General features: G+C 44.5%; 1 protein-coding gene across 1 annotated transcript in view; it reads left to right on the top strand.

Annotated features, from left to right (window-relative positions):
• Positions 1-611: 611 nt before the first annotated feature.
• Positions 612-21,072, top strand: part of notch3 (notch receptor 3) — a 31,036-nt gene continuing 10,575 nt past the window's right edge. Inside the window, exons 1-15 of the mRNA XM_033644865.2 lie at positions 612-887; positions 1,995-2,067; positions 13,150-13,292; positions 13,394-13,729; positions 14,380-14,502; positions 14,580-14,813; positions 15,372-15,527; positions 15,628-15,813; positions 16,892-17,005; positions 18,160-18,273; positions 19,246-19,479; positions 19,746-19,856; positions 19,965-20,157; positions 20,298-20,443; positions 20,749-20,982. Of these exons, the coding sequence (XP_033500756.1) occupies positions 827-887; positions 1,995-2,067; positions 13,150-13,292; positions 13,394-13,729; positions 14,380-14,502; positions 14,580-14,813; positions 15,372-15,527; positions 15,628-15,813; positions 16,892-17,005; positions 18,160-18,273; positions 19,246-19,479; positions 19,746-19,856; positions 19,965-20,157; positions 20,298-20,443; positions 20,749-20,982 (2,458 nt within the window). The 5' untranslated portion in view covers positions 612-826. The remainder of the gene's footprint in view (positions 888-1,994; positions 2,068-13,149; positions 13,293-13,393; positions 13,730-14,379; positions 14,503-14,579; positions 14,814-15,371; positions 15,528-15,627; positions 15,814-16,891; positions 17,006-18,159; positions 18,274-19,245; positions 19,480-19,745; positions 19,857-19,964; positions 20,158-20,297; positions 20,444-20,748; positions 20,983-21,072) is intronic.

Raw genomic sequence — 21,072 nt, 5'->3', positions numbered from 1 at the left:
AAAGAGACACAAATCAACATGATTAAGATTTTTCCAGACAGTTATTACTCTTTGTTTGTTGTTGATTGCAGCTATGTTAGGTCTGTCTTTATTTCTCTTAAAATATGTCTTCAGAGTCCCAATAATTACTTTTCCAAAGTGTGTAATTTGGCTCTGTGGCTCTAAAATGACCCACAGAAATCAACAGTTGTTCAGTTCAGATTCTGAGACAAGAGACAGAGAAAGGTTGGGTTTTTTTCTGTCAAATCTGCTAATTGTGTTATGATAGAATTGGCTTTTTAATTGTCTCAGCAAAGTATCCATTTGTGTTGGTAGATTTTGTCTAGAATTGCATGACTGCCCCAACTGTACTTTGTTTTTTTTTCTGCATCCATTCTTTCAGTTTTTAGGGAGTTTTTGGTGTGTGTGTGTGTGTGTGTGTGTGTGTGTGTGTGTTGCGGTGTCAGTGCGTAAAAGTCCCAGTAGGACCCAATGTTGGGAAGCTCTGCGCACGGACTATCTCGTGCAGGGAGAGAAAGAGGAGGAGGGGGAGGAGTGTGGAGGAGGAGGAGGAGGAGATAGGGAGGAGGAGGCGGAGTAATCTCAGACGCTGGGACACATCGGGAAGCAAAACTTTTTCAAAAGTTAGGAGGCTAACCGAGAATCACAGCAGCCGTGGCCGAGCTGCGGAGGATAATACGGGATTGGGACCTAACGCTCCACGCTTCCGGCTGACTTTATGAAAAATTCCCCATCACTTTTGGAGCCTGTATTTTCATGTGAACTTTTTAAAGGATGTATTTCTACTGAAAGCCCAACTTGAAACGCTGGAAACTTTTCCACCGAAATGGAAGGGAATATTCCATGGATTATTTTGTCATTTTTATTGTTGATGCATATTTGCGAAGGTGAGTCAAAATAATTATTTGATATTAGTAAGTGTGTAACCGGTGGTAGACTGGACATGTAGACATGGACAACTGTAGCTTCAAGGTACGGTTACAAATAAAATTGGGGCTCCTCTTGACCAAAGCTGCCAATGTGTGTACATGTTTGTGTGCTTAATGAATTTATTATTTTTATTTGTATTTTATTTTGAAGTTTATTAGTAGTTTGAGTTACAGATAGTCTACAAAGTTTGGAACAGCTTAATTGAACCGTACCAGATAATCGTAACAGACACCAAAGAAGTTTGCACGCTTATGTCAAAATATCACTCAAATGCTTTTGAAAAAAATAAATAAACAAATAAATCTCACACTACTGCATGTGGAAAATTTATCTTTCTGCAAATTCCATCTGATCGTGCAGTGGTTGGCTTTCCTCTGTTGGAGAGGTCTGATGAGCGCAGCGCACAAAACCCGAAGTGTAGAAGTGTTTCCAGGAACATCAGCAGCACTTTGAAAGTTTGGCTGTGGAGCCTGGGTTTTTGCAATGATGCTTAATGTGATAAGTTTCCCAAAAATGTATGATAGCATGTGGGGGTCTGGTGAGAAGATTTGTTTAAGCTGAAGCAGTGGGTGATGAGCCGGAGTTGCCCCCTCCCTTTCTGAACAAAGACCTTTTAAACAACTGATTTTTCCCCCCTTGGAAGCGGCTGAGCAATGACTCAGATATGATGAATTAAAGCCTACACACTTGCTTCCAAGCAGTCCCAGTCTCATCATGTCAGCATGTATCTCTTCCAAGGAAACACACAAGTTTATCTGCTTTTGACAAAGTAAACAAAAAACATGCGGGTGTGTCTGCAAGAAGTGGCAAAGGCCTGCTAATCTGTGCTTGGAGTCTGAATCTGTGACTTTCACATCATTTTGAGTACCTCCATGATACTTGACAGAGAGTTTAGAAAGATATCATGTATCTACACTATTACAGTGGGTCATTATTTACAGTTTTGCTGGGATTTATCACCTGTAGGATTACATGTTGATTACATGCCCTTATGGCTAAAGTGGATGACATGAAGTTATGTGTCAGCTGTGTGGTTCTCTAACAAATGTCTCCAATTTCCACAGGGGTCCGTTGCGTGGATAAATACAGACCTTGTGAAAATGGAGGGACATGCATAGATTCATCCTCTCGGTGCATGTAAGTGGAAGATATTTGAGTTTTCTCCTGCCGCAATACCTCATAAACTCAGCTTTTGAATGGCATTCAAGCCATAAGTGTAGGCCTTGCGTGTGAATTGATTTACACAGGCTGTTATTTGTCAGTTGCTTCTTCAAAGGTTCAGAGGAAAGATTGATTTCCAGTCTGATACTCTTAAACAATGGTGTGAATTTTGTGCTCACCCTGTTTCCTGTTTGCTGTTTATTTGCAACATTCACATAAAGGTGGTGAGGGACAGGGCATGTTGGGTAGGCCTACGCAGCAAGCCTCAACAAGTTTGACCGCCACACTCATCTTATGCACCTGTTAAAGAGCTTTGTCATACATGCATCACAGCATTAGTAAAGTTTCCCTTCTGTGTTTTTCACAGTTTTTACTCTCGTTGAAATGTGAGTTACTTTCAAGGCTTTAAAAACTTTTTTTTGATGAATCGTCTTTGTTTCCTGCCTGCTTTGGGCATTTTTGAGCTCTCACATCTTTTGACAGTGATGAGGCTTTTGTTTTTCAAATTGGTGAGGGGGGTTGTGTGGGAACCTTTTACAATAGTCAAGTGAAATAGCCTACAGTGTCTAGCCCGGGGGTCATTTGTCCTTTTTAAGAACCCTTTAGCTGAGGAAACATGCCTGAGTGTTTAAGATGGAGGGGATACAGTCATTGATAGAACAAAAAACTCCTTGGTTGCCAGCTGCTTCCCTCCAAAACAGTACATTTATTATTTTATTGGAGTGGACAAGCAGTTCTAGTAGAGCAGGAGTCAAAGGTGAGCACATGACAGGAATGCACTCTTCACAAGTAAACACAAGGCAAATATCTTTTCACATATATATTTCCTTAAACAAAAAAAAGTAACTACATTGTTCTCTAAAGTGATCTCTGGCATGAGTCGCCACTGCACACTTGCCAATGTGTAACTCGACTGCATGTGGAACAAGTAACCACCACCCACATTTTTTCAATCATTAGCTGGAGCCAAGATGGGTGAGTGTCATTAAGTGAGTCAATGTGCAGTTTCATGCCACCAGATCTCTTTTCAGCATATCCAACATCGTTTTTCTGATCAAATCCTTTATTTCAACATCACACAGAAATAGCATGTCTGTTCCATGGGGGAAAATGAACACATTGTTTCGCCTAGCTTAAATATTAATCTTAAGATTGAATGTGTTTTGGAAGACACCATCCATTCCTCTTTTGTGCTCCTTTAGCCATTTGTGCTGTGTACATGTAAAGTATGTGTACATACAGTATGTCAGGGGTGTAGGAGTGGGCCATGTGTAATCACTGTGCTGGGTCAGTGCCAAGAAAAAGAAGTGCTTAAAGTGCAAAGGGAAAGCATTTCTAATGGAAGGGGACATTAAATGTCATACCACACAGTGTAGAAAGAGTCCCATAGCAGGGCAGAGCAGTGGAGCAGAACGTGGACTCATGAGAGTGGTCAGACCAGTCCTAGACAGAGGTGAGTAGTGGAGCCACCCCACCCCTTCCCCTGGGAGCCCACAGAAACAGGAGATCCAGAACAGCAGAAAAGATCCTTTCTTCTACCAGATACCTGCCTGTAACCTGGCACCATCAGAACAGGGCGTAGAGAGGGAGAGAAGAAAGGCCACGGCAAAGTGAAGCCAATACGGAGTAGAAAGACAGAAACAAAATGCAGATACAGATACATGTTTTGGCATTTGAAAGGAATTTGGAGAACCAGAAGAAAACTTGCTTGAAATCACTACTGTTCCACACAACCACACACATTGTTCTGCATAGAGAATGATCACCTGTTCCTGTTTGTTGTCCAGCCACTTGGTTATTTAATTTTTCTTACGGCAAGTAGCTTCTCAAGTGACAATAATACAGAGTGTATGGCAGCTACCATTGTTACTGTCCCAGATACCAATGTATCCTCTGTCTTGTTGGCAAACACAACTATGATACCACATTATAGCTTTAACATGCAATACATCACAAAGTTCTTTGTCTTGTTAGTTTCATTATGTGCCTTGTAGTGTGCTGACATCCTCCTCAGGTGACTTAGTAAAGGTTGCAGACAGTAGTAAAGTGTTCAAGTGAACACACTTCGATGCCCATTTCACCTCTTTCAGTTACCCAGTAAAAACAGTTAAATGCTTTCAGTCTGAATGAGTTTATCATTTCAGCCTGCTCCAGACCTACAAAGATGGTTGAACATGACTGGTTGCATTCACTTAAAGTGATCAAATATATAGAGAAAAGTTCCTCGAACTCATCTGCTCAGTTATGTGCCAATTTGAAACTCCACTGTGCAAACACTGCAGTGACTACGTGCAACCGCAGTTGTAAACCAAGGTTTTGTGTGGATAGGGAGATCCAGTATTTACCTACGACCAATAATCCGATGTGAGTCAGCTTCTGTTGAGCTCAGAATTCATGTCATACATGGGCTTGTGCGAGAAATGGTATAATACAGGCAGGTAGAACAAGTTTGATGAAGGTGATTCACATTGACTTCAAAGCACTTTAACCATCAATCGTCTGTATCTGAGTCTGCAAACGTGTTTGTATTGATACACGTACTGGTGGAAGTTTTACCAAAGGAGAATGTAACACTCTTCAACCCCAAAACATAAACCCAAAGTGTAAAAGTAATTTACAAAGTTTTTTTGTTTTTTTTAAAAATACTGCAGCAAGAACTGTTGGGTGCTAATTCAACCCCAAAGTGAGTGACAGTCCTTCCCTCTCAAATCAGTTGACTTTGTTTGAGGGCTGCAGATAAGCACAGCATGCAGCTGAGATTTTGAAGCTCTGCATGTCTGTTCCAGAGATAAAGTTGCTCAGATACACCAGCTCTGCGATCCAGCCTTTACTAAGTTCTAAATAGCACTGCTCAACATGGCAAAGATTCAGTACTAACCCATTTTCTAATGTTAGGTTTTATATACCTGACACACTTAACGCACAATGACTATTTTGAAGTATTCTTGCTATGATCTTGCAGTGTTATAGAGTTTTGAACTTGACAGTGAAGAGCTGATGGTGTCACAGAGAGTGTGGCCTACTAGGTGAGCAGTCAGGAAGTCCAGTTGAAGAGCCTTTGGCCCCTCAGCTCCGCCCTGTGAGCAGAATGTGCTGCCTTGAGAGGGCCACAGCGGCATGACTGGAGGAGAGATAATTAGGCAGATTGAGAGGGTGTCATTCAGAGAGGATCCAGCTGGAGGGATCGGACTGGGGGTAGGGAACGGGTAGAGGGAGGCTGGGTAGGAGGGAGGGAGTGTGGGGAGGGAGTGGGCTGCGTAGAGGACAGCTGGTGGATGTTGTGATGGTAATCCAGTGAAGTCAGATCTTGACAAAGGGGAAGCATAGGGCCAGGTGCTGCCATTGAGCAGTCAGCCGCCCCCATACTGTGAGAGACAAGCTCGTGGAGGAATGAAGCCGGTAGCTCGCGGTCCCTCTAGCACATGTTGCCTCTCTCACAGTGCAGCAGCGGCAACCCGGTCCACTCTTTCTCTCTCTGCATGTTGTCCCAGCTCCGGCGGCTCATCCTCTGCCTCTGTCTCTCAACACAGTGGCAGATCGCAGATTATGACCACCTCTTTCCTCTTAGATCCTCTAAGCTGAAAGGAAATAAATGTGGGGCTTCTCCGCTGCGTGAGGCCCATGGATGGATACAGTGGTCGCCTTTATGTTATAAATGCTTTGCCCTTGGCCTCAGTAGCAAAGTTAGCATATAAATTGTGAGTGTTTTGATATGACCCTGCAACTCCCTGCCTCTTAGAACATGATGAAAGAGGACATCTTTGACTTTGATGGGGAGCAGACTGTCCAGCGAGTGTGGGGTGCTGTTTCACAAGTAGAAAGCTTGCGTCTGCCTGCTTTATTTCACTTTTTAAAAATAGCAAGAACTTTACATGTGTTTGAAGAGAAGGGACACATATTCTTTCTCCTTTTGTTCAACAAGGACAAATACAATTTTTTCATGGAAGGGTACAACCTAAATGTGAAATGTGCCACGTACAAGTCAATTTACATGCACACACACACACACACACACACACACACACAAAATGCATCTTTGAGCAACACAATTCACAAAAAAGTGGAAATGTACACACATGCCAAAGCACATATTTACTGGTGGACCGTAGCAAAGAGACAGATTATATTGTTGGCTTAGTTCAGAGCACCTCAGGGCTAGTGTTTTCTTTGGCATCTTTATGGTGGATTAGAAAGGAATGCTTAGTAAGATTCCTCCTGTCCCTCTGGTGCTTTCAGGTTATTGTCCATACCTCCCATCCATTCACCCTGGTAGCCCCTTCAGGAATGCCTTTAACAATACTGTCAGCCTAGCCTCAATGAAAATGGGATGTTTGGAATGACTTGTTTGATTTGCAATTAGTTACTTTGCGATTTTGTGAGGCAACATATAGCCCATATCACTCACGCTGCCCTGACAGGCAGATGGAGCCATTGTCGTCTAATTATACAGGAAATACTAACGCGTTAAATACAGACCCAGTGGTTTGAAATTAACCAATATGAAAACAGTGGTCGTATACGATGAGATGAGTACTATCTGAGGCAGGAGGTTACACCAGCGTAGGGACGAAGAGTTGGGTTTGTTATCCCTTCTTCTCTATGGGTCATGACTTTAGACTGGGAGCTGTGGTTCCCAGGCCCCATCACAGGAAGTGGTGCCTTCTGACCTCCCTGCTACGCACATCCTGTCTTATCAGAGAAGCTTAAGCAGCTTACTCAGTGCACCGGGGTCTCCACGCTCCTCAACTTTCTCATCTTTTGCCTCATTTTCATCCTCCTCATATGGCGCATTATGCTGAAATTGTTAGTAGTTTGTGGAAATGAAAAACTGTTTGCTTACTCGCACGTCACACATACCCAGGAAACGAACCCTGTGTGCTAATTAATGTCAGGTTTGCCATTATTGTAAACTGGCACAGGAACATCCAGTAGGGATTTGTGACTTATTATTCTTTTTAGAGTGAATGTATGTCTGAACCACATGCTTATGAAGGGATAAGCCTGCCTCTGAAGTCTCATCCCCTGGCTGTTTGGTCTTATCCAGTAAAAGATGACTTCTGAAGAGACATTCAGGCAGGCCTGATTGGAATGACTGAGGTCCGCCAGCAAAATTTCCCTCGCTTCTCCCTCCCTTTTAGGAGAGGAAGGGATGGGTCCATCATTAAATGATTCAGGAAAAGGCATTCACTTTTCCACTAAGCACATTTTCCACAGACATCTTGATTTCAGTGTTTACCTTTTCCTTAATTTAAGATAAATCAGAGGTTTTTGGACTCAAATGATAATTCAAAAAACATGCAACATTATTGTAATTTGTCGTCGGTTTATAAAATGTTTAATTAGGTAGTAATTAAACATTTGGTAATTAGGTTCCTTAACATCTATAGCACTTCTTTGGCTGACAGCTTTTGAGATAATAGACATTCTCTGGCTGTTTTTCTAGCGTTCAGAAGCTTATCATTAGGAGCCTTTGCCGGTGCACCATCAACAATTCTCATTCTTTCAGGTCTATAAGCATGTGAGAGTCTGTGCTGGTAAATCAGTGGAACAGTTTCAGTCAACATTATTAAACTGAAGTGTGGTTTATCAGTTGTAGTTCTATGTAATCCACTTTAATTGTGCAGCAAATGTTTGCTGTGAAATGAATAGCACTACAGGCCATTAGAGAGTCTAAGATATCCTTTTGTCACGTCATGTTTTTACTGTTAATGTGAAACAAAACATTGGCCAAAGCACTGTAGTTCATTCATCATAGGTTGGGGATGGGGTCTTTTAGATTTCAGTTTCAAAGTACAGCAGAATCTGGTTCAGTTTAGGTGGTTGGGTGGGGTTTTTGTGGTTTAGTTCAGTGAAGAGAATGCTTTGAGAGACCTCGACCCTGGGATTCATGCAATGTGGTTATGGGCAAACGCGTTGCTATTTGAAAAATGTCAGGGAGTATTCTTACAAAAAATATGTTGACACTTGAGGCAAATTTGTCGGGATAGTACATGGACTAAAAGTATAAAAACTGCAAGCTCTTGTCTGGGCCTTTCTATAGCAGCATTACTGAGCACTTAGCAACAAGAGTACATTTTCATTCTCTTGGTGCAGTAGATCTGTGCAGTCCCCACTGCATTCTGGATTTATAGTCTTATACATGGAAATGTGAGTGCAGAGGGCATATCGTAGGTGAGAAGGACGCACCCACGGCCTCTCCTAGCTTTTTAGTCAGATTCATTATTGCTTTTCCTCAAGAGAAAGTTAAATGTCCCTATGTTCACATGTTTAATATTCATGCTCTGGGGGTGCTCTGGAAATCTCCCTCTGAAGATTTCAATACCTCCATTGTGTGTCTAAGCACAACTGTTGAAACAAACTTTGCACTTTAAACTGTGAAACACGCATTCTTTTTAGACATGATAGTACTTAATTACCAGACTGAATTGGTCTCGCATGGCGCTCAGTGCTACCTGCATACGAAGGGGATCGATCCTCTGAAGTGCCCTAACTGTCCTTACGAAACCCTGTCTCCGAACACCCCCTTTTTCTCACTCTGGCTCCCTCTCACCATGGGTTACTGTTGCCAGGCTACATCCCAGGCCTGTTGGTCCGTGTAAGCCCAGGCCTGAAAGACTAGCTGTTTGGGTCAGTGCCCCCCCCCCCCCCCCCCCCCCAACACTTTCATACAAAGGAGTTCTGACTACTTTAGCTCTTTTATTTGGGCCACAAAACACTCCCCAACCCCCAATCTGGCTCTTTGCTGAGAAAGGGAGAGCCAAGCTGGGGAGAGCAGAGCAGAAGAGGCTGTTGGAAGGAGGGGGGGATGTGGATGGGCTCCTGTTGGCAGTGTGGTGTCAGTATGGACTCGCATAAAGAAGGGGAGCTGGTTCATACTTGCTTGTAGAGAGGAGGGGATGAGGGAAAGAGGTCTGTGTTGAGAGAAAGAGACACTGTTATACAACTTTTCCCAAAGATTATAATATTTCTTTGCCTCAAAAGAATTCATAAAACATTGATTAGCTTCTCCTGTACAAAGTTAAAATCCTGCCCTAAGTCAAAAGATGGTAGTTCTGTTGTTGTTGCTCTTCCTCTCCATTAGCTTTGGGAAATGCCCTCTGAGATAAGAAGACTCCTTTATACTCGTTACTTTGTGGAGCATGACTGTGTGTATGAACCGTGGCAGAGATTACAGCCTCTTTGTTCACAGGTGAGCCGCCCTCTGACCTCTGGCAGAGAAGCTGCTATTGTATAGGAGAGGATGAGCTCAGGTTACCCTGCTTCAGTGACCCAGAAAGCAGGAAAACTGGCATTGTGTTACACAAGTATAGGTGACAGAACTCAGTAGCATAAATCAAAGTTTTAGTCAGATGATCCTCATGCTTGACGTAGAACAACTAAGAAATCACGGTGCACTGTTGGAATGTCATTTTTTTTAAATTACAGAAATGTTTTGAGGTCATTTGCACTTTGATCTCTTCTTAATTAAATGTTTAACCATTGCCATCTCTTTCCTCCTTCTTTTATTACTTTCTCTGTGGATCTTCTCTTGTATGGGTTCACGATACTACCCTTCCTCAAAGGCTGAGGCTGGTTGTAAGTTTCATTTCTTTGTGTTTGGGCGTGTAGTGATTGTTGCATGTGTTTGCTTTGTTGCAGTGGTGCCTCCGTGTAACAATCTCTAAAGTGCATGCATGTGTTTGTGAACAGCCTCCATATCTCTTGAGTGTTGCGAAATGGCCAGTGTGTATGAGTGTGTGTGTTGGTTACTGGGCTTTTCCCATGAGCCAAACACTGCAGTTGTTTTGGCTTAAAGTCTGGCACAAGAGGTTGATGCCAGACACCCAGAGGTGTGCTGACAGATGTGGACAGATGCATGGTGCCGGGGCTGCAGCTGACAAAAGTCATCAAATGGGTTGACGCGGGGAGATTACACATTCTGGCCATCCCTCCGCTGCACTCAAAGACCTCCCTCCTCATCTGCTGCACGCTCTTCCTCAGAGGTCAGAAGTCGACACTCACTAAATATGACTCAGGGGCCCATTGCACAACAGCAGCCTGCACCTGCCGTCCACATCCGCCACAAATAAGGCTGGGCCCAGACGATGGCACAGTTCCTGCCCTGCTGTTCCCAGAGCTAGTGGAATCCACAAGGTTGTAAAGAGCCTGATAAGGAGACTCTCAGGTGCACCGGGACAAAGTTGCATGTCTCTCACAGTCTCCGCACTGATAGCGCTCTGATTTGTGTATTATGGGAGTAGCATGTTGGCAATAAGTCAGGTCTAGACAAAAGAATGTGTTTTGGCTGCTCAGTTAAGTGTGCATTTGTGAGGGAGGACAAATAATTTATCAGATATAACTACTATCGCCATTCTTACACACCCACCCACACATGCACATATGTACACTTATACACACAAAATTAGACACTAATACACTTCTTTCTCATAGCTGAGCACACTTGATTCCAAATACGTGGTGTTTAAGTCTCTGTAGAGCAACATCAGCATGCACTTGGACACAAAATACTTCCTGGAATGATTTGTAAGTTATTCTCTGTCTGCAGAATCATGATAGTCTTTGGAGAACGACAGCCTGTTAAGACTATAGCTCTTTGGCTTTCATGAGCAGTCAAATGCCCACAGTTTAGAGAGGCTCCAGAAGAATTTGACTGTCAGTCTGCGTTGTATTTTTCGGCTCTATAAGCAAAACTTTCTTCCTCGGCCCTTTCAAAGGCCTCTTTGTGCCACATTTGTGTTTCATTTTTTAGTGACACCCAAGATTCCAGACATAGTTAATTTGCCTCTAAATAAACCCAGCCAAGCCATGACAAATAGCCATGGGGACCAAGGGGTGGGGGATGGGGAAGGGTGTTTGGTTGGGTGTCAGGCTTGCTTGTTCGTCTGTGAGGTTGCCAGGGCAACAGAGATCGTGCATTCGCAGTGAGTGCAGTGTTTTCATAGCAAGGGACGAGGGATTACAGGAAATATGACATGACATTCTTGCCGGACTAGACCACTCTCTCCTCCTCTTCGTCGCCCTCTCCAGCAATTCCACCTTCTAAAGACATTCTCTCCTGCAGAGCAGCCCCACCCCGCTCCCTGTAGCCTGAGTGACATTATCATCACAATTAGACGGGGGACCTCTGACATTTGACCCCTCAGTGCATGAGAGGAGGAGGCTGTGAGGGCGGGGGGGGGGGAGCCAAGCTGGCGTTCAGGGGGGCTTTAGGAGATGGAAGAGTTGCTGTAATAACTGTCTGAATAACTCTCACAACGCTGGTGCTTGAGTGTTGCTGACTTCCACACCAAGTTTCAGTGTATTAATAATGATTTTCGTCATGGGAAAAATCTTCATCCCTTACAGCATTTATAGTTGTTATGCTTAGATACATGATTCATTTTTATCGTCCAACAAAATATTACTTTAGAGTCATTTGATTGTTTTCTGCACTGTTCCTGTGTGTATGCACATTCTTGTGGATATGTCTGTGTGCCTATGGCTCCTCCAATTCACTATTATCTTTGTTCAACTGGGGGGGAAAAAAGCCAAAGTAGTCTCCGGTTTGTCTGAAGTAGAGCAGAACAGCCAGAAAAAAAGCAAGCACTTACAATGAAAATCTAGTTGTGGATCAGTTCATCCTTCCTATCCCTACCTGGAGCAGCTTCAGTCTTCTAGCCAGAGGCAGGAGCCACAAAATTGTTTTTGTCTTTGTTATAGTTTATTACAAGGGGAGGGCAAAACAAAAAGTAAAGGATGAACTAACACCAGTGTCGTGGTGATGCTCCTGTAAAAGAGAATAGATGAAACCCCATTGTTGATCCTGCTCAGGGGTTCCTCTCCAGTGAAAGAAAAGACAGAGCCCAAGGGCGGGCCAAAACCCAGCCGTCACTGCCCTGTCATCAGCATCAAACAGCCTGTTTGAAGAGGGGGCCTGTCCTCGGCCAGGGGCTCCACTGTGGGTGTAGAGTTACCAGCTCATACTGGACTCCTTAGTCAGTCCAAACTCTGTCTAAACTCCCAAAGGATCTCTGCAGAGAGCAACAGTAGGAAGCCCTGTTTATATGTTTATCTCAGCTTCTCAGTGGAGCAGGTTTAGGTCAGGCTTACACAATGTCTACACAGCCCGCGTAGTGAAAACAGCACTTTAGCAGAGCAACAGGAGCATCTTCCACCTGTGTCTACACAGTACCGAGTGTAGGTCAGCTGCGAGCCCAAATACACAATCACTGTAGTTATGCGCTTGGAACACAAGAAAATATACTTGTAGTGTAAAAATACGGGGGTCTCGTTACACACATACAGCACGAGTGAAAAGAAAGCTGTCTGTTTCGTCAGACGTGTTTGAGATGGATGACTGAAAAACTTGTCTACAATACTTTGTGTCCTGACAAGACATTAATATTTCATCAAGATAATGTTCTGTTCTATCAGAACACAGTTGCTGGAAGGAGGATGTGTTGTTTCATTCACATACCACAGCTGCTTCTCTTATTCAGTTCATGCGTGCTGAATTTAGTTCTCGATTTTCTCATGTCAGTATTTGTTGGCAATTGTCAAGTTTCCAGACTGCTGTTTCTGGGTGTGGTCTTTCATATATACGAGAACAGAAACAAGAGCTGAGGTGCGGAAAAACTGTAACAGTGGAAGAATGTTCGCTGACATGGAGAAACTGAGGCTTTCCAGCTGGAAATAACAGAGAATGTGCCTTTTGAAGCCTATAAGACGCTGAAAGATGGCTTCCTCCATGTTCATGTTTTAATTTGTTTGTGTGTGTGTATGTGTGTCTCACTCCTTGAACCATGTATTGCATGCACTTATGGGGTAAGCTTTGTTAATACAAATTCAAACCAGGGCCCAGAAGCTTCACTTAAGCCAACATATGAGTCAAGGCAGCAAGCCTTGCCAAGATGTCATTGAAGCCCTGATTGCCAAACCTAGAACATGATGGGAATTGGGTTACTCTGGAGTTTGAGTGCCACTGCTCTGTCTTAAATACCTTGTCATCTTGTGACTTCTTTTGACCTATGACCTATATGACAAAGACATCCTAATGTGTGTGTGAATTTGTTTGTCCAGATGCCGTCCTGGATTCATCGGTCCTCTCTGTCAGCACCTGGATCCCTGTCATCGATCGCCATGTCTGAATGGAGCAGCTTGCAAGAGCCAGGTGGTCAATGGTATCCCACAATACACCTGTGTGTGCCAGAGAGGGTTCAGAGGTACATCTGTCAGAATTCATGTTCATCAGAAAGATCAGATCTGAGACGTGAGATTGAAAGTTCCGATTTTAACTGAACACAATTCACCATTTAATCTCCAGGCCAAGACTGCTCCCTCATTGATGCCTGTGCCACAAGTCCCTGTGCCAATGGGGCCCGTTGTGCCAATTGGAATAACCACTACAACTGCTCCTGCCCACCTGGCTTCCAGGGAAAGAACTGCCGCAATGACATTGATGAGTGCCGCAAGCCTGGCGTGTGCCTCAACGGTGGCCTCTGCATTAACACCCATGGGTCCTTCCGCTGCCAGTGTCAACCTGGATACAGCGGGCGCACGTGTGAGGTGTCCACGCTTCCTTGTGCCCCATCTCAGTGCCTTAATGGGGGCACCTGTCGACAGACCAGCGACCATTCCTATGAGTGTGCTTGCTTACCAGGTAGATGGCTCTTCAGCGTAATAACACACACACACACAAATACATCAGAGTTAGTGTGCCGACCCCACTGTTTTCCCAGGCCCTCAGCATGGTGCTACAGACATACAGATTTTCCCAGCCTGATGACGTAGCTATTAGTGGTGGGATTTACTCCACTCTCTCAGGTCAGTTTCCTGTCTGCTATTAATAGCTACTGATGGGAGACGGGATGGTGGGAGAGTTTGAAGAGGCAGCCCGCCGTCACTCTACTCCACTCTGCCTTTTTCACAACAGAAGAAATTTACTTTATGGGCCTTCTGGTTTCCCACTGGGGATCTGACAGGAAATGTCTCTTGCCAGAGAGGAAGTCATTGAAACTGTGAGAGATTATAAAACAAGCAAACACTGCAGGGAGCGCGGACCTCTGAAGCAGGCAAGAGTCACGGCTGTCGCGGGCACCGTGTGGGAACCATCATAAGAAGATGTAAACAATCAGACACCCTCTGAACCTTTTTACTGCCCATGTTGCCCCTCACCTCCTCTAGTGTGGGAAATACAACTCAGAGTTATGAATAGAGATGCTTAGTGTCCAGAGCAGGAACCACTGAATGTTTAATAAACTCTCAGTTGGTGTGTGTATCATAACTCTTGTCTCTCTCCAACTGTCTCAGGGTTTGAGGGACACAACTGTGAGAACAACGTGGATGACTGTCCAGGTCACAAGTGTATGAATGGAGGAATATGTGTGGATGGTGTCAACACCTACAATTGCCAGTGTCCACCAGAATGGACAGGTAAAGCTCTATTTACATCACATTTGAAAGAGACATGCTGAGTGTTTGTGAGCTAATATGTCATCTAACCGCTCCAGGGCAATACTGCGCGGAGGATGTCAATGAGTGTCTCATGCAGCCAAACGCCTGCCATAATGGGGGTACTTGCTTCAACACCATTGGTGGTCATACCTGTGTCTGCGTTAATGGTTGGACTGGAGATGACTGCAGTGAGAACATTGATGACTGCGCAATAGCCGTTTGCTTCAATGGGGCCACCTGCCATGATCGTGTAGCATCCTTCTTCTGCGAATGCCCAGTTGGAAAGACCGGTAAGTGGGTTTGTCCAATGTGGCCCTCTTTAACCCCTCTTTGTTCGGAGTATTTGACAGACAAATAAATTGGCTGGAAATCCATAAAGTTGGTTCCTAGCTAGAACCAAAAAAAAAGCAGATATTCCTTGACCTGGAATGCAAAACATGACGACATCATTGAGTGTTCCACAGGTTGGAAAGAGAGGATAGAGTCTTGCAAGTAATAGTCTGCTACGTCTTCTTATCATTAATAGTCCATGCTTGTTTTGTGGATAAAAACAAATATCTGTAATAACAGGATTAGAGCTCAAAGGTTATCAATGCGATCCGCCATCTTGCTACTATTGTTTGTACATCATGAATTGTGCAACGCCTTCTGTTGATGACACATCCTTGATTGCAATGATTCAGCTCGAGACTGGTCAAAACAGGTGATGGTTCACTTGTTAGGACCAAGGTTCAAAGAATCCTGAATTGAACCAGTTCACACACCAGAGCTAATTTTGTGGAAAAGGTGTATTAATTCTGGCTGCCAAATGGTTAATAACTGACATGTGTTTTCTTTCGTCTCCACAGGTTTGCTGTGCCACCTTGATGATGCATGTGTGAGTAACCCCTGCAATGAGGGTGCAGTGTGCGACACCAACCCCCTTAATGGCCGCGCCATTTGCACCTGTCCTGCTGGTTTTGTAGGAGGTGCCTGCAACCAGGACATGGATGAGTGTTCAATTGGTAAATCAGCTTTATTAAAGTTTGTCAGTAGTGTGGTCACATGCTTATCGCTTTGTCTTTTCTTTGTTTCACATACTGACACCCAGCTTTTTACCCGCAGGTGCCAACCCGTGTGAGCATTTTGGGAAATGTGTGAACACAGAGGGCTCCTTCCAGTGTCAGTGCGGCCGGGGATATGCTGGTCCGCGATGTGAGATTGACATCAACGAATGCCTGTCAATGCCTTGCCAGAATGATGCCACCTGCCTGGACCGCATCGGAGAGTTCACCTGCATCTGCATGCCAGGTATGTATTTCAGCACGGTCCAAAAAAAAAAAAAATACAGAACAACTCAATTCAACCTGATGTCACCTTCTCAAGACAGCCCAAAATCAATAGCAGTGTAGAACCATATATTATTTTAAGTTATTTAAAGTTGCTGAAGCATCATCTACAGTTTTGTCATGCTGACTGCCAGTGTAGACTGTTATGTAATGCATTCCCATTGATGTTAGGGGTATGGAAGCACGGCTCTACTCTCAGTGCACTATACAGCCAGCCAGACAGGGTATTAGTTTGGACTAAGTGATGGTTTGGACACTCAGTGACAAAAACACAGTGAAACTCTCACGCACAGTCCTACATGCATCCTGGGGTTTTGGGAACTATACAAATTAGAGCTGGGAGTCGGGTCTATAGGACTGTATGTGAGAGAGGGCGAGCAGTTAGGGGGAGGAGTGTGCTGTGAATACTAATGAGTGGTAGAGTGGTGGGAATGGAGCGGAACAATAGGGCCCCTCTGTGCTCCACTTTGCACCCCTCATACACACAGAGAGGGAAAGAGGCCTTTTCCCAGAGCCTCTCCCCCTCCCCCTTCATTTCCAGAGACGGGCCCTTCCTCTTCTCCCTCCTCATCATCAGCCAGCCTGGCAAACTCATGCAGAGCTGGTGATTATTTCTGATTCCACGCTAGCCTCTCCCCCAGCACTCAGATCCACACTCTGTTTCACCTCAATGAAGGAACTCTCCATAGTTTGCTAACGCAGAATGTATAACATGCACCTGTTGAATGGGATCCTGACCCAGGGAGGGGTAATGCTCAGTGGACAGTAGGGTGTGGTGATTCCAGGTCATAGAGTGGGAACACTGGGGATGCTCTAGGGATCTTTTATTCCATCATGTGGTTCAGCAATGGCAAAAACTCTGAGGCCTCCCATGAGAGAAAAATTTCCCACAGATCCTTTCCCCAAAGCAAAGACTACACACAATTACATCCACGCCATGTTGGCTTGAACTGACAAACCCGTACATAAAAAACAAACATAGTGAGTCTGATTTAACTGCAAAAACATATGTTAATTCAGTTTAAACTTCTGTCCTCCAGGCTACATGGGGACTTACTGTGAGGTTGACGTAGATGACTGTGAGAGCAACCCATGTGTGAATGATGGCATCTGTCGGGACATGGTCAATGGCTTCACATGCACCTGCCAGCCAGGTAAGCCCTTTAATTTCTTTTTCCTGTGTTAATTTCTACCACTGTTAACAACTCCAACTCAGTGACAGCAGCAGTGAGAACGGGTAGCCAAAGTTTAAATGTCCCCAGAATCAGAGGAGGGAGGGAGGGTCAGCGTTGCTACTTCTGCCTGCTGGTGTTTAGAGCCACCACTCATATAAAAAAGGCAGGCCCGAAGGGCTGCCTATCCTCTCCTCCTGCCTGAACAAAGACACTATTGTGACCCCCGCTCCCCTCCTCTGTGGAATGTAGAAGGGACAGCAGTCTCCCTCATCCTGCCCTGGTGGTGGTGGGGAACAGCAGTCCTGCTAATGAGATTCTTTTCCAGGTCCTCAATTTACATCTGGGACAGACGTCCCCTCTCCACCCCCCATCTAGCTATTGAGCCAGTGGAGCTGATGCAGGAAAGAGAAAACAATCCCACCGTCTCCTCTATTCCCCCCCCTTTAGCAGCCCAAGCACCAACACACAGACCATCCTGACACTGTTAATCAACTGAGCAGTGTGCTACCAATGCACCAATTCACCCCTGTCTGGGCACGGTGCCCACTGATTTCAAGCCTGTTCAGTTTCTCAAGCTTTTCAAGCCAGAAGATTTGAGATTTTATTATTATTATTGTTGTTATCATTATTAATATTATTATTATTATTATTGGTGTTAAATTATGCTGTTTCTCCAAACATGACATATTATTTTATAAATCACAAAGTCCAGAAATTCCAGTGTGGAGTAGGCATTGCACAGACACCGAAATGTTCCGTACACTTAAGTGAGTTGAGACTGTAAAAGTTGCATTTTGCCGCCCAGATATTTCATACCAGCTGATAGCAATAATCTTATATGTTCAGATCCAACTTGTATACACTATATTGTAAGTCTTTCCTCAAAAACATTATCAAGGTCACAGGCTTTCCATTGCATTTTGTAGTGGTCATCTTAGCGCTGGTCCAAGTGCACAGATGACATGTCCTTAACCAGTCGAGACACTCTCAAACCCAACCTTAGCCAGACGTCACTAACCTAGCCAACGACCTCTGCCCTTCTAAGAACAGACAGAACTGCCCTCTGACCTGAGCATGGACCCTTCCACTGGACCGTCTTTCTGACCCTTCACCTCTCTGTTTGCATGTCCCAGGGTTTACTGGCACCATGTGTCAGATCGACATAGATGAATGCGCCAGCACTCCCTGCCAGAATGGAGCAAAGTGCTACGACCGGCCCAATGGGTTTGAGTGCCGCTGTGCTGAAGGTAAGAGCTTCTGTACCTATTAGTTGTCAGTGGATAGCTTGTTAGAGAGTGCACCGCTCAAGATGCCTTCCCAGGCAGAAGAGCAGATGAGCCTTAACCACTTGTTTGGTCTTTGTTAAGTGTTCAATGTTTTGGGGGGTCAGCTATTCCTCTGGATGTCTGCTGGCCAAGCAGACTGACTTGAGGCCCCTAATCCCCCTCTTTCCCTCGTCGGCTCTCAGGATCATGGGGTCACTAAAGACCAGCAGTTGCCAAGAAAGGAGCCTTGGTCATCACCCCGACATCTGTTCATCTGTTAAACCCCCACACACCACCTTATGCTGCATCTTGACCTTCATTCCTTCACATCCACACATGTCCATATTTGAAAACGAGCCCAGATACAGTGAGCTACAGTAAAGTTTGTCACAAAGGGTGCATGTATGAACTGACGTTGATATTAAACATGTTTGTTTGGACTTTAGCCTACGGAGGAGCCTGCTTCATTGTTTCAGTGGCCAGCTGCTTGGTATTCCCTGTGTTTGTGGGCCCCTTCTGTTGAGTGAAGTGGCCCTGTTTGACGTGGCGCAGTCTATTGTTCCCTCCGCCACTGAGAACAAAAGCAGGACTGGGAGGCCTGTGTAGGGCCCTTCTTTACTGCTTTGCCCAACTCAGCACTGCTTTACACACATACCACACAAACCAACACTTACTTGTCCAACACACAGACACTGTCGACATGGAAACCACTGTAATCAGAGCCCAAAGCTGTAGACGCTTTTAAAAAGAAAAAGTGGGAACGGACAGAGGAAGTTCAGTGAAATAAGTTATGTATGGAAAAAAAGAAAATTAGACTAAAATGGCCATGCATGGAAAAAATTTAAAACAAATGGAGATTAGAATGAAAGTAGCTTTTATTTTTATTCATTTTGCAGCTGACCAGATGAATGTATTAACATCAATCTCCATTTATGCTTTTTCCCCCCTCTGTAGGTTATGAAGGGACACTCTGTGAGAGTAATATCAACAACTGTCAGCCCGACCCATGCCACCATGGTACATGCATTGACGGTATTGCCAGCTACACCTGTAACTGTGATGCTGGCTACACAGGCTATCGCTGTGAGAACCAGCTCAACGAGTGCCACAGCAACCCTTGTCAGAATGGGGGCAAATGTGTGGACCTGGTTAACAAGTACATCTGCCAGTGCCAACATGGAACCTCAGGTAAAGGGAATAACTCCAAAATCACATACTCAAGCCTTGTTGATTCAAACATTTGAATTTATTATTTAAAAAATTAAGCAAGCTATCATTAACAGTAGATTTACTGCAGCTACAGGCTAAATCTTGTTGTGCGCTCACACATCTGCAAATGATGTTTCTATTGAGGGTGATAATGATATGAAACAGACATATCCTATTACCGTATAATTTTTATTGACATTTTCTGTGCTGAAGCATCTTCTCTGCCATTGTTAATATGTTTACAGGCACAAACTGTGAAATAAACTTTGATGATTGCGCCAGTAACCCATGTGATTACGGCATCTGCAAAGATGGCATCAACCGTTATGACTGTGTTTGCAAACCTGGCTTCACTGGTAAGGCCCTCTGAAAATAAAAGCACAAATTTGAAATGAAAAAATCAATCCTGATTGTAAAATGTTGACAAACGCACTTCTGATTGTGTCTAACATCTCTCTCACCAGGTCCCAAGTGTAATGTGGAGATAGATGAGTGTGCATCTAGCCCCTGTAGAAATGGGGGAACCTGTGTGGATGAAGAGAATGGATTTCACTGCCAGTGTCCAGAGGGCTTTAAGCCCCCTTACTGTTACTCCCAGGTGGACGAGTGTGGCAGCAGCCCGTGTGTCCACGGCTCATGCAGGGATGACATCAACGGGTATGGACTGTTACAAACTTTGACACAGTTTAAAGTGGCGTCACATGTTACTAATCCTACAGGTTTCAACTTGTACATCAGTTCATTTTATGTTCACTTCTAGAACTTAAGAATTGCTGACTGTACTCCTGTATTTCCAGTTACCGCTGTGACTGTGAGCCCGGATGGGTGGGGAAGAACTGTGACCTGGACAGGAACGACTGTTTGCCAAGTCCCTGCCAGAATGCTGGGACATGCATCGACCAGCTCAATGGCTTCACCTGCAAGTGCCGCCAAGGTTTCAGAGGTAAGAGGGTGGTTTACTGGCACAACACACCTCAATATAAAAAAATACAGTACAAAGAGAGTAGCATATGCAGTAATAAAAGACATGGTAAGTGGGTATCTTCTAGACTTTGTAGACATCTGTTAGTCTAAAAGATTCTGACCATGTCCTCCGTCATTTTCCTCCTCCTGAATGACAATCGTCTACCTCCCCCTAGTGGCATGTAAAAAATGTGCAAACACATTCATGAGTGTGAGGCCAAGTCTCAGGCTCATCAAAATTCTGCTCTGTAATATGTGTTAATGTTCCCTCTGCCCTCCTGACAGGTAACCTCTGCCAGGTGAACATCAACGAATGTGCATCCAGTCCCTGTCTGAACAAGGGTACTTGTGTGGATGGTGTAGCAAGTTTCACCTGCCTGTGTGAGCTTCCTTACAGTGGGCCCACTTGTGCTGAGGTCCTTACCCCTTGCTCCCCTAACCCCTGTGCCAATCATGCCATCTGCACACACACACCAGACTACCTGGGCTATCAGTGTAACTGCCAGTCAGGGTGGCAAGGTGAGCTTATTTTGTACTTAATATCTACTTCCCCCTCATCTTTTATGAAATAATCTGTGTGGGAGCTTGCAGAAAGTCTTACTGCTTATG

This window comes from Epinephelus lanceolatus, chromosome 18 (genome assembly GCF_041903045.1).
Source record: "Epinephelus lanceolatus isolate andai-2023 chromosome 18, ASM4190304v1, whole genome shotgun sequence".
Classification (NCBI taxonomy): domain Eukaryota; kingdom Metazoa; phylum Chordata; class Actinopteri; order Perciformes; family Serranidae; genus Epinephelus; species Epinephelus lanceolatus.
Note: the sequence above shows the minus strand (reverse complement) of the source record. Positions and strands in the feature narration are given on the sequence as shown.